We start from the raw sequence: 17,043 nt of genomic DNA, 5'->3' as shown, positions 1-17,043 counted from the left end.
ATTGCCGCCTCTTCAGGTAACTCACGGACCCTGAAACTGAAATGCATTATCAGGCCGGGTCCATGTCGTTCTTGTATGAGTAGAAAAGCTACGTAACCGTAGAGTACTACAGGGGGACCAGATAACTGAAGTAATCAAAAAACAAACAGTAACACCAACATCCTGCCGGGCCTTTCAGATCCAGGAACATCGAAGAAGGGTTAAAGCAAATGGGAGATAATAAGAGGATTTGGAGCGATCACCCGTCTTCTGAAAATGCTGCATGACAGTATGTGGTGTTTGCTTGGCCCATAGATGGTTTTTGTGGACTTACATAACTCATGTTGGTCATTAATATCAGCCAGTCTTTGCAGCTCTTTTGCTTTTTCAGTCCATCATTTGTTCTATATGTCACGCAGTTTTCTATGGGTTTCACTTCTGATGTACTGAAATCTAGTTTTTAGGGTTTAAGAGTTAGTATGAGCCAACCATTTGCTATGTGCTCTGTTCATCATTGGAAAAAGTTTGTGTGACCTTGGCAGAAGGCTGCTTGTATACCTTTATGGTACGACCCCAGATTGGAAAAATGGTTATTTGGTTCATTGTGTAAAAACGTGTATTTTGACCAAGGAAATAAAAAAATGAATACTTACATACCAGCTCGGAGTTCCTGTGGTATTTAGTTGGGCACGTGGCCTTGGCAGCTGAGTTATGCTGGGAGTGGTGATGAGTCTTTTAGTGATGCTGCCTGTAAACAGTTTTCTTTTTCACCGTTACCGTTTTAATGCACTTTGCTGAATGTTTTATCTCTTATACTACTTTATATTATTTTTTTTATTATAAATTGCTCACCATAAATGTTTGGCTACGATAAATATATATATTTTTTTTTATAAATAACAACGGAGGAAGGAAAGACAAATGAGAAAAAAAACAAACAATCCATACAGCAGATTACTGGCGTCCTCCGTTCATAAAATATCTGTAACAGTTAGACTTGAACATGTGGGTTGAAATTTAGAGGAAAACAACTCTGGGGAAGCGAATTCCAGAGAGATGGAGTTCGGGGAATGAAAGAATTCTGATAGGTAGAAGTTCTACAATATAGCTGAGTGACATTCCAGTCATGAGCGCTACCAGATGCCCGTGTAGCACAAGGGAAGGCATGGAGAGGTGGCACCATGGACGCAACTTCGTCTGAGCATTTGCCAAAAAAATATCTGTAAAATAATGCAAGGGAGGCAACATTCCTTCTTACTTGCAGGGAAGGTAGTTTATATATAATGACAGGGTTGTTAATGATTCTAACAGCTTTGTTCTGAATTTTGTCTAGTTGTCTTAATGCAACCTCTCCACAACCATTCCACAAGGGAGAGCAATATTCAAGCTGAGAGCGCACATGATTCTTATAAATTATAGCTAACTGTTCATCGGCGAAGAAGTTACGGACTCTGTACAATAATCCAAGTTTCTTTGAGGCGGTTTTAGCAAGTGATCTGACATGAGAGGTCCAGCTGAGGGCACTGTTAAGTGAGACGCCAAGAATTTCAATACTTTTGGAGATGGGAATATTAGTAGCACTGAAGGTAATGTACGAATCTGGCAATATCTGTCTATTAGTAAACTGCATATATTTAGTTTTACTAGCATTAAAAGAGACAAGGTTGTTTTGTCCCCATTCACTGATCGTAGATAGATCTTGATTTATGGAGATGGCTGTACTGAGTTGAGAGGTAGAGATATTAGACTTTGTAAATGGGTGTCTGAGTGTGAATGAACTATGTAGTGTTGAGTCATCTGCATATGAGTGAATGGGATTGTGGGTGACAGATAAGAGATCATTAATATGAACCAGAAATAGGGTTGGCGCCAGAACTGATCCTTGCGGCACGCCGGCGTTAATTGAGTGGAAATTGGAATATTTGAAGAAACATTGATACGGAGGCCTACAATCTGGGCCTACTGGGGGCCTAGTAGCCTCTGGTGGGAGAGCAGAAGTTGCCACCTTTCATTTTCTGACGTTTACAGTTCTGACACCCAGAATAGCAGTAGAATCAAAGGTTACACTGTACTGTCAAATCAGCCACCACGTTCATTTACAAAGTTGACACTCTATGGGTTAATGTCATGGAATTGCCTTCCAGTGGTACCATTCCCTTCCCCCCCCCAAAAAAAAAGAAAGAGCCAAACTGCCAAAAAAGCTAAAAAAATACAACCTTGCTCGCACGACTATGTTTCACCCCTGTGGTGTGGGCGCCTGTTTCTTGATATTCTCACCAGCGATATAGCTTTACATACAGCCAAAGGGCTTAAAACAATTCTTATCAGCCATTCACTGCTATGGTGTAGTTTAGGTTAAAATTATTTCCTCCCATTGCAGACACAGAGGCTTTCAGAAATTAGGATAGACTGAGCAAATACCTGTATCCTGCATTTATGTAGAGGAATCATTCATAGATTTGTAGATGGACAGGCGGATAGATAGAATGGAGAATGCTGTATAATAACCAAAGAGTGGTCTATGAGTACCCAAATAACTGCTGTTTTTCATCACTTTGTGATTATAATTTGCGGTCTGAGGAAACAATTGACGATGGAGGGGAATGAATATGTAAGATTAAGTAATCTGATAGTCAAAAGTTAGGATAAATGGAGGCAGTGCACGTATTTTATTGAAGCTGTTTATGTGAGTGATGTGTGTGGGCTGCAAAGAAATAGGTGGAGGCAGTAACAGAGGATGAGGCGGATGTAAGGAGTGGAAATGCAGCGGTATATGAAAGAAGCTGATGTGGGACAAAGAGATATCTGGCTGATGGAAGATGACAGGACGATATTTAGGCAATATGTTGTTGGCCACCCCCACCCCACCCATTTGGATAAAGGTATTTGGTTATAGGGAGATAGGAGTAGACTGTAGCACAAGTCGAGCCGGGCAGTATTCCCAAGGTGGATGGAAAGCTAATGACTGGGAGAGCTGGAGCTCCCGTTTCATCATCCCTCAGGACTAGTTCCTGCCCATTTCCCTTTGCTGAAATTTTTCATTATTTCAGTAACACAGAGAGTAGGCCAGCATGCTCTACAATACAAGTTTCTCTAACTGTCAACAGCAAACTATATGCACAGTACACACTACACTACCTTTTCAAAATTTGAAAATAAATGAAAAAAGAAGTTAATAAATCATGACTCGGAGTCCCCAGGGGGGGAGACCATGAATTCCCCCACCATCCGCCCCTCTCCCGGTGACGACCCTGAGAGATGCCTGGAAACACTGTCTGACTCACTTCTTCTTCATTTCTGCAACATTCGCGGCCTTTCCACTAACTTTCTCTCTGTCGAACACCACCTCTCCTCTAAACCTCACCTTCTCTTCTTGACAGAGACTCAGCTGTCTGAGGCAACTGACAGCAAACCCTTTTCTGTTTCCTCCTGCTTTCTCTATATTCATTTTAAAGCCAAAGGTGGCTGTTGTGTATATGTACGCAATGACCTATCTTGCTCTCGTGTTCCTGAACTTCATTTTTCTGAATTCTCTACACTCTGGCTTCGGCTATCCTGTCATTCTTTGACTAAATATATCTGCGCTGTTTACTTATCTCCTAGTTCTACTGACTATCAAAAATTTTTCGACTGTCTTACTTCTACAGTGGAACACATTCTGTCCATCTCTCCTTTCTCTGAAATCTCCATTCTAGATGATTTCAATATTCACCACCACTTTTGGCTCTCCTCTCCCTTCACTGATCTGCCTAGCGAACAAGCCTACATCTTTTCTATCCTTAATGACCTAGAGCAGCTTGTACAGCACCCTAACTGTATCCCTAACTACCTTAGAGAGAGCTCCAACATACTTGACCTCTTCCTTACAACTAATCCTTCTGCTTACACTGTTAATCTTTCTTCTCCGTTGGGCTCCTCCGATCACAACCCTATTACCTTAACCTGTTCTGTCGCTCCGGTACTGCCAGCAGACCCTCCAAAGAAACGTCTTCTGTGGCACTTTGGAGCTGCAAATTGGGAGGCCCTCAGGCAGTACTTCTTTGATTATCCATGGAATGATTATTGCTCCCATGGCCGGGAGCCATCTGAGTATGCCATCTGTATTACAGAGTTCTCTCTGGCATGGAAGCATACAATCTCCTCCTCATATCCTCTGACTAATGCGAGAAAGCCTTGGTTTAATCACGCTTGTTTTAATGCTGTCCGCAACAAGGAGAGGGCTTATAAAAGGTACCGGAGCCAACCCACCCCTGAATCACATCTTGTTTATGTTTCTGCCCGGAATCGTGCTAAGGCTGTTCTTCGCTCTGCTACAAATAATTTCATCATTACTAAATGCTCTCAACTCTCCAACTCGAATTCTTCCCAGTCCTTCTGGCACCTTGCCAAAAACTCTTCTAACAACTTTACCTCATCATCCTTCCCTCCTCTTTTCTCTTCTGATGGCTTTGTAGATATTTCTTCTACTGATAAAGTATATCTCTTTGTTCAGACTTTCCCCTCCAATTCCACCTTAGATGATTTCGGTGCTGTTCCTCCATCACTTCCCCCCTCTGACTTCCTCATGCCTGACATTAAAATTTCTTCAGCTGATGTATTTTCTGCCATCACTGGCCTCAATACTAATAAGGCATATGGGCCTGATGGAGTCCCTCCTGTTGTCCTCAAGCACTGTCCTTCAGTGCTTACACCCTGCCTAGGTAAACTCTTTCACTTTTGTCTGTCAACTTGTACCTTTCCTTCTTGCTGGAAGTTTGCTCTCATTCAGCCAGTCCCAAAGAAGGGTGACCATTCCCAACCCTCTAACTATCGCCCAATTGCTTTAACATCCTGTGTCTCAAAAGTTTTCGAGTCAATTCTTAAGAGAAAAATTTTAAAGCATCTTTCCTATCATAACCTTCTTTCTGATCATCAGTATGGGTTCAGTCAGGGGCACTCCACTGGCGATCTTCTCACCTACCTTTCAGACTCCTGGTCATCCTTTTGGGACTTTGGCGAAAGCTCTGCCATTGCATTTGACATCTCAAACTTTCGATCGAGTCTGGCATAAATCTTTAATTTCCAAACTATCCTTTTACGGTTTCTATCCTTCTATGTGTGCCTTCATCTATAGCATCCTTTCTGGTCGTTCTATTGCCACTGTTGTAGATGGCCATCTTTCTTCACCTAGATCTATCAACAGTGGTGTTCCTCAGGGCTCTGTCCTATCAACAACTCTCTTCCTTTTATTCATCAATGACCCTCTAAGCTGTACATCTAACCCTATCCACTCATATGGTGATGACTCCACCCTTCACCTTTCCATTCAGTTCCTGCAACGACCATCTCAGCAGTTACTTCAACAAACAAGGGATGAAGCTATGGCACACCTAATGTCTGACCTGGCTCGTATCTCTGACTGGGGTAAAAATAATCTTGTTGTTTTTAATGCATCAAAAACTCAGTTTTTACACCTATCAACCCGACACAATCTTCCACAGGAGTACCCACTAATGTTTAATAATATTCAGCTTAATCCTGCATCATCCTTGAACATACTTGGCGTTTCATTCACTCGGGACTTATCGTGGAAAGATCGTACTGCATCTCTTGTAAAATCTGCTTTGAAGAGATTAGGTGTGCTAAGCCGACTCCATACCTTCTTTACCCCTGCTCAGTTGTTGACTTTATAAACGGGTTTTATTCGCCTCTGTTTAGAGTACAACTCTTATGAATGGGGAGACTCCCCACATGCAGCTCTTCTCAATAGGGTGGAGTCAAAGGCTTTTCGTCTCATCAACTCTCCTCCTCTTACTGGCTCCCTTCAACCGCTGTCTCTTCACCGCACTGTTGCATCTTTATCTCTTTTCTATCGTTACTTCCATGGTCACTGCTTCTATGAACTGTCTGCTTGCATCCCTCCACCTCTACAACGGGTGCATAGCACCCGTCTAGCAGCAAACTCTCATCCCTTTTCTGTCCAACTCTCTAATGCAAGAGTAACCGTTACTCCCAGTCCTTCATTACTGCAGCAGGTCAACTCTGCAACTGTCTCCCTCTGTCTGTAATTCCTTATTACTATGATCTCCAGTTTTTCAAACGCAGTGTGTCCAGGCATCTCGAAATGAACGGATCTTGATTTTAGCTCTCTTTTGTATTGTTTTTGTTTTTTTCTTGGAGGGAACAGTTTGCAGGCTCTGGGTTTTGGTTCCTTCTTTCTTGCATTAAAAAAAATAAAGATGATTCCTATCCCGTTGACTGGGAGAGGTATCCAAATATGAATGATTATTATGGTAGTTAACATCGAACATACATGTGACGTCCTTACGCGAAGTAGGGGAACAACAGTATTCTTCATAGGGTGTTTTTGTGTGCATTTTCCTTCATTGAGATGCTGGTATATTTATTTTTAAAATACTCGTAGTTACTTACTCTCTGATTCTGTCAATATCAGGAGATATCTAGCATTCTATCGCAACCATAGTCAAAAGATTGTATTCAACCGGTAAGTCACATGAGTCGGAGAGGGTTAATGGTGGAACCGTTAACCCTTATATGGTCGGGAAAGTTCTATTATTTGGTCAGATTCATTCAAATGTTTTTATTCAGCTGCAAATATGATATAACAACCGGTGACCATCAAGTCAATAATAATAGATGTCTTGGAAAACAAACAGCTTCATGAAAAATGGCTTTTCTCATTGATTACCTCGCTCGGACGGAGTCCGGCTAGGTATTTTTTTGGTTGAGTTACTTTGTTTGTTAACAACATCACGGAAAAACGGCTGAATGAAATTACATGAAACTTTCAGGATAGGTGGGCACTGATCCCAAAAGAAAGTGATTAAGTTTTGGAGATAATTGAGCGAGCTTGAAAGGTCAGAATCAAGGTCACAGATTTTCAGAGGGCTATAACTTGAAACCGGTTGAAGGTAGAGATATTTAGTATTATGAACATATAGGAAGTTCCATATAGGTTTTTAATTGGTACCATGACCTTCGACCGTAGGTGACCCTGAAAGGTCAAACTCAAAGTCGCGGATAATCAGGAGGCTATAACTCGAAGTTTGTTGAGGATAGATATTTAGCCTACTATAATCACATGTAGGAAGTCTCATATGGGCTTCTATTTGGCACCATGACCTGTAATCTTGAGTGACCTTGAAAAGTCAAATGCAAGATCACGGATTTTCAGAGGGCGTAACTTAAAAACATTTGTGCCATTACCTTAGACTTTAATTGTGTACCATTCATTCATTCATTCATTGCCAGACGCCATGTATCCCAAACGGGGTGACCAAGGGCTTAGAGTTAATTGTTTTACAGGGAGGGGCACTAATCCTCCACCAACCCCACTTGACACGTAGGGAGAACCCTAAATGGCAGTCTTGTTTCAGTATTAAACAGCAATAAGAACTGCTGTCGGGGTAGGTTTGTTGTGCCTGGCACCACTTGTTTCTTTGGATAATTTCTAAACTCTGCCTATAGCTTCTGTTCCTTTACTCGTTTACATACATTTATGCTTTCTTTAATAGAGTTGGCTGTCATCGACCTGAATGAAATCGAGTGGAGGTAACAAGAAAAACACGGTAAACGCACATGGAGAGCGCATACCTCCGTTAACTCAATACCAGACAACTCAGATCACCACCAAAACTTGATCAACTCTTCCTTGGCTCAGGAATCATGTATATGTAGAAAAAAAGAATTTCATCGAAATCCGTCATTAATTTTCTTTAGCTATCTTTTGGACAAGCAAAACAGTCCTGAACCGGGACTCGAGCTCAGATCACCATCAAAACTGAATCAGCTTTTCTTTGGCTCATAACCTGCATATACACAAAATTTCATTGAAACCCATCAATTGCTTTTTAAGGTCTTGTGGACAAACAAACAAATAAACAAACAGGGATAAACTCATAAGCTAATCCAATCGTTTGGCGAAGGTAGAAAATAATAATCCTTATGGTAATTTCCAGACATGTCAGTCAAAGGAATATCCTTAGGTAACTAGGTGGAAGGAGGCAAGATAAAATAAAAGGAGTCACTATCGTAGTGAAGGTGTTAAGTTTGACTAGCCTAAATGATTATGTGATGGTTGACCTTTCATGGCTGGTTCACTTTCTTTGCAATATTCCATGGTACATTTCTGTACTGTCTGTAATGTCTCTGATTTATATTTGTTATACATTTTTTTTATATTATATGTCGCACTTCATTATTACATTGTTGTTTACGGTGGTAAAATAATGTCACATTTAACATTTCAAATATATCTATGCTTCAAACGTGTATTTTATTAGTTTTTTTCCTAACAGTACGTAGCCTCTCTCTCTCTCTCTCTCTCTCTCTCTCTCTCTCTCATTTGTCCTGTTTCTTTCCCTCACATGGCTCCCCTCTTGTCTATATATCATTTGCTAGTTTACACTCCACACCAATTCCCTCCCTGTCGTCTCTCGCTCTTACATTTCGTGATAAAGGCTTCTTCCTTACATCGCTTCCCTTGTCATCATTTTACCTACTTTCCTTCTCTCCACCACTTTGGCAAAATTTTCTTCATCGTCATCTTCTCCTCCCCTTTTTTTCCTTCCCCGCCAGAGCGTAAGCACAATTTCTATTACCTACACCACGTCCCTCCATCATCTGCCCCCCAATAACTTCTCTGTTTTACGCCATTTATCCCTGCTACTTCCCTCCACCAATTTCCACATCATAGCTCCTCGTTACGTCTCTTCTTTACAGCATTTCTCTCCATGCAGTTTTCTCCAGGATTCTTTCTATCACTTCTCAAACTATTTTTTTTTTCTATTTATACCCTTCCACTAATTCCTTGTACCCAGCATCTTCGTCATTTCCCCAAAACATCTTTGTCAACTATATCTCTTCATCACATTTCTCCAACACTCGCATCTTCACTTCTTCCCTCTTTTCTTCATTTCGTTCCTGGTTTCCACTACTTTCCATTTTCAGTTATTCTCTTCCAGCACTGTTCTCCTTTTTACCATTGCTCTCGAGCGTTCTATCTCTTCTCCACACCTCTTTTCATCACTTGCTTCTCTCTGCCAGTTCCGCCTTGTTTCCACTACTGCTTTTATCCGGCACTTTTTCCCCCCTCCACCATTTCTTTCAAACACTTTCCTTCACCACTTCTCTCCACCTCTTCCTTCTACCACTTCCCTCGACCATTTTTCTCTGTCGTCTCTCCAGCTCCATCACTCATTCCCTCAAGCACATGGTATCTGTTCTTCCTTGACTTCCTGGTTACATTCATAATTTAATGGTATCCCCCCCCCCTCTCTCTCTCTCTCACTCATATTTAATGTCTAAATCTGAGCTAGAGCCAGCACTTTGGAAAAGGGAGGGGGTGGGGGTCGTGGTTCCCTGTAGAAAGACCATTTAATCCTGGTACACAAACAAGTCATTTTACACTTTCATTTTATTCGTTGTAATCACTGGAGTGCAAAAACAGATACGAATGCAGGTTTAAGCTATTTATTGTACATATTTTGGTAAATAATATTCTGTTTAGTTATAAGTAATCCTTGGCCATCCAGAAACAGGGTGGAGGAGTGCGCCTCCCACGGCCCCCTCCCCTTAATTCGTGCCTGTAAATCCCCTCCACCAGGGATTACCAACCTGTTGCTGGCCAGCACCTCTGTGCTCACTGACAGTCTGGTAGTGCTCCATTGCCCATTCAGTAATTGTGCTCGCGAGCACCACAGATATGCACTGGAACTTTAATTTTAGTTCATGTCGGTGGAAAATTTTTTATGATCTTGCAGCTTAATTAAGATTGCCTGAGACCGTCTTATATTCTTATATCCTGAAATATAACTCATGACTTCCACTTCTTAAATCCTTTGAGATGACGAATTTTATTGAATTAACCTTTATACTTGCGAACGAAATTTTTTCAACCCGTAGAGGTCTGCCATCCTGATGGAGTTAAAGAATCCTGTAACTAACCTACTTCAGTTCAGATAGTCCCTCACGTTTAATATAATCATGTGGTACTTGCAGGAATAAACTGTTGAGTAAAATAGGTCTATTGAAGTGCTTAATGTTGCAGTATTATACCCAATGATTCAGCACCATGTATGAGGACTTAATGGCCGCTCCTTAACCCCTTCACTACAATAACGCCTTGGATATAATATCTTGCTACGTACAGACGACTTTATTCAGCTTTGAAAAGATGTATTTAATTACAGAAGACAACCCTAGAAATAATAATGCCCATATGAACACATAGGGTCTCATAAGGTAAAGAAAATAACCCAATGTCAGCTAGAACCATATGGAAAAGGTGTCGTCGGGCTGAAGCTGTTAATAATATCGCCCATGTAAACAGCTTCCCTTGGTTTACTGAGGTGAAAGGAATTGGTCGGGAGAGGGATGGCGAGAACGATGGGGAAAAATGCTGGAAGTACTGTATACTGTGACAAGAGATAGTGGAGAGAAGTGATGGGAAGAAAGGATGGAGAAAAATATTGGAAAGAAACGAGGAGAGATGTGGTGTGGAGAAGGATCAGAAGTGTTGGAGAGAAATAGAGAATAATGGTGGATAGGAGTAGTGGATAATGGTGGAGAAAGTGATGGAGTAAAAGGGGAGGAGAGAAGCAGTGGAGAGTAAAGTTGGCAAAGGCGGCAATGATAGAAAATAATCAGGAAAGCAAATCGTAACTGTAATGCAAGACAGTATGCGCTAGATGATATCAATAAAGATATGGAGAGGGCATGCCTGATAACAGAGCTGCGAATTTATTGTTCATGAAAGTGATCACCGATTACAAATTTCCTGGAGAGATGGCGATGATTGACTATAGAAAAAAAAAATCAATGAATGAGATTTGTTTCTGGGATGGTTTGTGTATTTAGCCATTAAGCGTACAAGTGAAGGTATTTGTGATATCAGTTAAATGTGGTAGTAGCTAACGCTTGTAATGTTGTATGCATATAGGCACCAGTTTACCCATGTACTGAGAGAGATCCCTCCTAAGTTGTATTATGGATATAAATTAAATGTTATCAAAACGAACTGGTTAATTATGAGTCTGGGAATAATGAGTAAAACTAGCTTAGTTTAGGAGAAGTTGTGCAACCGTACTCTTGTTGGCTTAGACGATTTTGTAACGCAGGCTTCCAAGCGATTAATTCCGCATATTGCATCTTGATATCTCCACAGTACAAACAAATGCCTTCTCTCCCTGCCTACAGAGGCGACAGCGAGGGTGTATCCTGGTGGTGAGGTGTTCCTGCGTGAGGGCAGCGAGGTGGTGCTGGTGTGTGAGGTGAGGGGCTGCCCCTTCCCCGCACACCCAACATGGTACAAGCGCCAACACCAGGTATGTGACACACTGCTTACACACGATACCAGGTTTTGCCCCTTCCCCGCACACCCAACATGGTACAAGCGCCAACACCAGGTATGTGACACGCTGCTTACACACGATACCAGGTTTTGTCCCTTCCCCGCACACCCAACATGGTACAAGCGCCAACACCAGGTATGTGACACACTGCTTACACACGATACCAGGTTTTGTCCCTTCCCCGCACACCCAACATGGTACAAGCGCCAACACCAGGTATGTGACACGCTGCTTACACACGATACCAGGTTTTACCTTCACACAGTAAGATACCTACTAAGGGTATGTCCTGGAAAAGTTTCACACAAAGGACGATACGATTTTTTTTTCTGGCTACCTCCACTTTATTTTCTTCGGCTTAGAATATTCAGAGGGTTCTATCTATCTATCTATCTATATATAGCCCGACGTCATAATCCTGCAAATGGTGGCTGCAGATAAAACGCCTCCAAGTCGCTCTGTCACCCACCATTTGACTACCCTTCCCCCAATTCACTCACCCCTCCCTCATATACCTCTCAACTCCATCCCTCCACCTCATCCTCGGTCTTTCCATCCCTCTCCCTCAATCCACCTCACCTACATACACTCTCTTAGTCAGTCTTTCATTCTCCATTCTCTCCACATGTCCAAGCCACCTCAGTGTATTTCTCCTAATCTTCTCAACCACATCCACATCCACCCCACAACGTGCTTTCATTTCTTCATTCGTCAACCTGTCCCTCCATGTCACTCCACATGTTCCTCTCAAGTAACTCAATTCCACTGCTCTCACTCTTGGCTTGTTCCCCTCTTGCAAGGTCCATGCCTCACTTCCATACGTCAGGGTAGGGATCACAATATTATCATGCAGTGATTTCTTAACTTCCATACTCACCTCCCTATTTCTCATCACTGCATTCAGTGAACCAACAACCTTCCTTCCCTGCCGTACCCTTTCACGCACTTCATCCCCCAAAGTTCCATCCTTACTCATCACACTACCCAAGTACTTGAATGCACTCACATTTTCTATACCCTCGCCATCCAACCTCACCGTGCATTCTGTGACTTCATTCCTCTCAAACACCATAACTTTACTTTTGTTTACATTAACTTTCAGATTCCTCTTCCTACATACTGTCCCAAATTCATTCACCAAACCTTGCAACTCCCATTCGTCTTCACTCAACAATAGTGTATCATCAGCAAACAGCATCACCCTCATTCATTAGAGCCAGCCCCACATCCACTGCCCTACGTTGCACCTCCTTTACAACACCATCCATGTATATATTAAACAGCCATGGAGACATCACACGACCCTGTTTCAGTCCCAAACTGAGATCAAAGAACTCACTCAGCTCACTATCCACTCGCACCGTAGCCCTAGCTCCTTCGTACATACTCTTCACAGCACTCAACAATTTCCCCTCCACTCCATATATTCTCAGTACCTTCCACATACCTTGTCTGTCTATTCTGTCTTAAGCTTTCTCCAGGTCCATGAAGGCAGCATACGCTTTCTTTCCCTTCTCTAGTTACTTTCCTTTAAACATCTTTGAACAAATATCTGATCTACACACCCTTTTCCCTTCCTAGATCCCCTTTGTTCTTCTCCAACTAGTTCCTCTGTCATATGCCTAACCCTATCAATGAGTATTCTATCATATATTTTTCCAGTCACACTAAGAAGGCAAATTCCCCTATGGTTACCACATACTTCTCTCTCCCCTTTTCCTTTGTATAAAGGAACAATTATACCTGATTTCCAGTCCTCCGGAACTCCTCCCTCTTCCCAAGCCAATCTACATAACTTCCATATCCACTCCACTACAATCTCACCCCCATACCTCAGCATTTCACCACACACTCCATCATTTCCTGGGGCCTTTCCCATCTTGATTTTATTCATTGTTTCCACTATTTCCGCCCTACTGATCTCTTCCTCCCTCCCCTCATCTCTCCTTCTCCCAGCCATTCCCCAACCACTTATACTCGCATTGCTCTCACTCTCTCCATTCATTCAACAAATCCTCAAAGTGCTCCTTCCATCTCCTCAATTTCTCTCTCTTCTCCACCAACAATCTATTATTCCTATCTTTCACTCCCCTACTATTTCCTATTTTACACTGCCTTACTTGCTTTACCTCTTTCCAAAACAATTTCTTACTCTCCCTCCATTTCACACTCAGATTCCTCCCAAACTCTTCATCCACTTTCTTCTTACTCTCCTTCACCAGTCTCTTCACCTCCCTTCTCCTGCTCACATGTACCTCTCTCTTCTCTCTCTCATCTTCTCCCCTAACTCTACTCGCTAGCCATTCACTATATGCCGTCTTTTGTTCCACAGCTCGTTTTACGTCATCATTCCACCATGCTGTCCCTTGCACACCCCTGCATCTCCTCCTCACTCCACAAACCACCTCACATGCTGCGCCTATCTCTTCCGTGAATATCTTACATACGTCTTCCACCTCTTCCATCTGCTCTAACTCATACCTTCCCAATCTTTCTTCCTCTATGCTCTTTTACTCTGCCATTCTCTCACTGTCCTGCAAATTCTTCACTCTTCTCACAGTAGCTGTTTCCTCCTGTCTCTCCCTTCGTCTCTTCAACCATTTTCTTTGCAGCCTTACCTTGGCCATCACTAAGTGATGGTCCGAGATTCCATTCCCCCACCCTCTCCACACTCTTGCATCCAACACTTGTCTTCTCATTCACTCATCCACACACACGTAGTCTATCATTGCCTTTCGTTCAACAAGTTCACCATCCATCCTCCTCATAACCTCAGAGGGTTAATGAAGGTTATATTGCTCCACTTCTAAAATTCTCTTCTGAGTAGAACAACCTCATGTGCTATAATAAAAATAAAGAATACATCATCAGATTGAAGGAATTAGTTCGACTTCTGTCCTGATCTGTCATTTGAGGCATAACTGTGTCACAGTGCATACCATGTCATCCAGTGTAATAATAGGATGTAATTACATGGCAACTTCACTGTCGGATATCATCTCAATGTATGTCGAGGGCATCAGGCGTGTAACGAACCTCATGTTAGATGTGGTTGTTTTGTTATACCGTTAAGTACCATACTAAGGATACTGCTTGGTTTTCATGTGATATAATATTGCTATGTTGTTAGGTTACCATTACGTTTTTATTCGTACCAGTTATTAGGTCCATATTTCCTTTTACCTTCTTGACCCTGGCCAAGTTTTGGTCTTTTCAGTTTTAACGGGACAGGAAACAGCGACTGATACTAAATAAAGCATTTCTAAAGAAAAATGGATCATTACTGCACAGTCCATAAACGGGAGCTATGTTATACCTACATCTGTTCTTAAAGCTAAAGTCGGTATTTTGTATATACCACCGAGAGCCATAGTTACTGCTCACCCTCCACCCACGCCAGTGACTGGAGTGAAGTCTCACTCAGCAAAACTCCACAGCGACACCTGTCATCCAGGGATAAGGTTAGTTCAATAAAAAAGGAACAGCTGGCGATGACTCTGTTACATGTGCAGTATGGAAATGTTTCATGCCGCTTACAATAGGTTTTGGCTGGGCTTGAAGCCCTGGCTACGACTTTCGACCTGGGATACGGGTGTAGGATAATCAGACAGTGTGGGTAAAGGATGCAGAGTACTTACTCTTAACTCACTTCAATTGTATAGGATCATTACAAAGTGTGCATTAATATCAGGTGAGATGGCAGGACTCTTATCTATAATAATAACATTAGCAAACTTGCTCGCTCACACATGTTTCTCACTTTCATATGTGAACCCCTAATACCTTCATATAGTCAGCATTCTGGCTCCTAGTAAATCAGCACTCTGTCTCTCGTTGTGCTCATTTAGTGCCATGCCTCTGTCTATAGATTGTCAAAGATTGCTTTAATCTCTGACTGACTACAAAAGAAATAATCTGTTTGTCTAATTTGTAAGAGAAACATGTTACAGTTACTTGACGGATTAATTCAGGTCCATTAGAAAACTGTGGCTACTACCACAATCATTACCATTATGATAATGAGCTACAGGTTTGATGATGTGAATACTGTATGTAAACAAATTAATGACTCCCCCTCTCTTCTCGCCTCTCTCTCCCCTTCCATCCCACTGACCTAATTTCACTTAACACTTCACACTCGCAATCGATCCCTCCCTCTCCCTTCACTCTACGCTTCACTCTCCTTTGACTTCCCTTTCTCTCCTAAATCCTTCTCTCCTTCCATACCCCTATCCCTCACACCTCTCGCCTCTCCGGCTTACACGGCCCATCCCCTCCCTTCCCTTCGTGTGTCCTCTTGCATCCCTACTCACCTTTTCCTCTTGCTTCCACGTCACTCTCTTCCCCTCCACTTTCCTCTGCTTTCATCCACTCTGCTTTCTATCGTCTCCCTTTCCACGCTCTCCCTTTCCCTCCCAAATATTCTTTAATACGGGAAAGTCCTGCACGAGAACGCATTAAGATTTTTACCTCTCCCAGACGGAGTCCGACGAGGTATTGTTTTTGGTTGAGTAGTTGTTTGGTTGTTTGTTTATTAACATTACGGAAAAACGGCTGAATGAAATTGCATGAAATTTCAGGATATGTGGGCACTGGTCCCCAAAGGATGTGATTAAATTTTGGAGGTAATCGAGCGACCTTGAAAGGTCAAAATCAAGGTCACGGATTTTCAGAGGGCTATCACTTGAAAACGGATGAAGATAGAGATATTTACTATTGCAACATACGGGAACTTGTAATATGGGCTTTCATTTGGCACCAAGACCTTTGACCCTGGATAGCCTTGAAAGGTCAAACTCAAGGTCACGGATATTCAGGGCGCTAAAACTAGAAACTGGCTGAAGATGGAGAGATATTTACTATTATCGACATATAGGAAATCCCATATGGTTTTCTGATTGGTACCATGACCTTTGACCGCAGGTGAACGTGAAAGGTCAAACTCAAGGCCACGCATATTCAGAAGGCTATAATTCGAAACTCGTTGAAGCTAGAGATATGTACTATTGCCAAGACAAAGGAAATCTCATATGGGCTTTTATTTGGCACCATGACCTTTGACACTGAGTGCCCTTCAAAGATCAAACGCAAGATCATGGATATCAGAAGGCTTAACTTGAAAACATTTGTGCCATTACCTTAGACTTTAATTGTGCACCACAAAGAAACTAAATGGCAGTCCATTGTCAATATTTAACAGTAATAAAACAACTGCTGTCGTGCGAGGTTTGTTGTGCCTGGCACCACAAGTCTAGTTTGTTTTTTGCCGCCCCTCCACACTATTCTCATTCCTTTGTTTCCATGATAGGGCGCCTGGTGGCCTAGTGGTTAGAAATACCCAGACGGTCTTCCAGTGGATCGATTTACAAGTTGCGACTGCAGGTCTTTCGATCTTAATACAAATAGAGTAAGTTCCACGCTACGGTAGCAGCGTATATCCCATATAGGATTAAATTTAAATTGGACTCTGTGTGTGTGTGTGTGTGTGTGTGTGTGTGTGTGTGTGTGTGTGTGTGTGTGTGTGTGAGAGAGAGAGAGAGAGAGAGAGAGAGAGAGAGAGAGACAGAGACAGAGACAGAGACCTGTTTCACTCGATTTTCACCAAACTTGGTGGAAAGGCTGAAAGTCATCCAAGGATTGACATGAAGTGTTTTTGTTAAAAAGAGATCAAAGGTGCAGGTTTCAGGGCTAGATCAAAGTATAACCAAGCAAG

General features: G+C 42.2%; 1 protein-coding gene across 1 annotated transcript in view; it reads left to right on the top strand.

Annotated features, from left to right (window-relative positions):
• Window positions 1-17,043, top strand: part of LOC145394477 (uncharacterized) — a 67,443-nt gene that overhangs the window by 38,569 nt on the left and 11,831 nt on the right. The window contains exon 6 of the mRNA XM_080268331.1: window positions 11,176-11,546. Within this exon, the coding sequence (XP_080124457.1) occupies window positions 11,176-11,546 (371 nt within the window). The remainder of the gene's footprint in view (window positions 1-11,175; window positions 11,547-17,043) is intronic.

Source organism: Coenobita brevimanus, chromosome 27 (assembly GCF_032717465.1).
Source record: "Coenobita brevimanus isolate Jiangsu-jjx chromosome 27, ASM3271746v2, whole genome shotgun sequence".
Classification (NCBI taxonomy): domain Eukaryota; kingdom Metazoa; phylum Arthropoda; class Malacostraca; order Decapoda; family Coenobitidae; genus Coenobita; species Coenobita brevimanus.
Note: the sequence above shows the minus strand (reverse complement) of the source record. Positions and strands in the feature narration are given on the sequence as shown.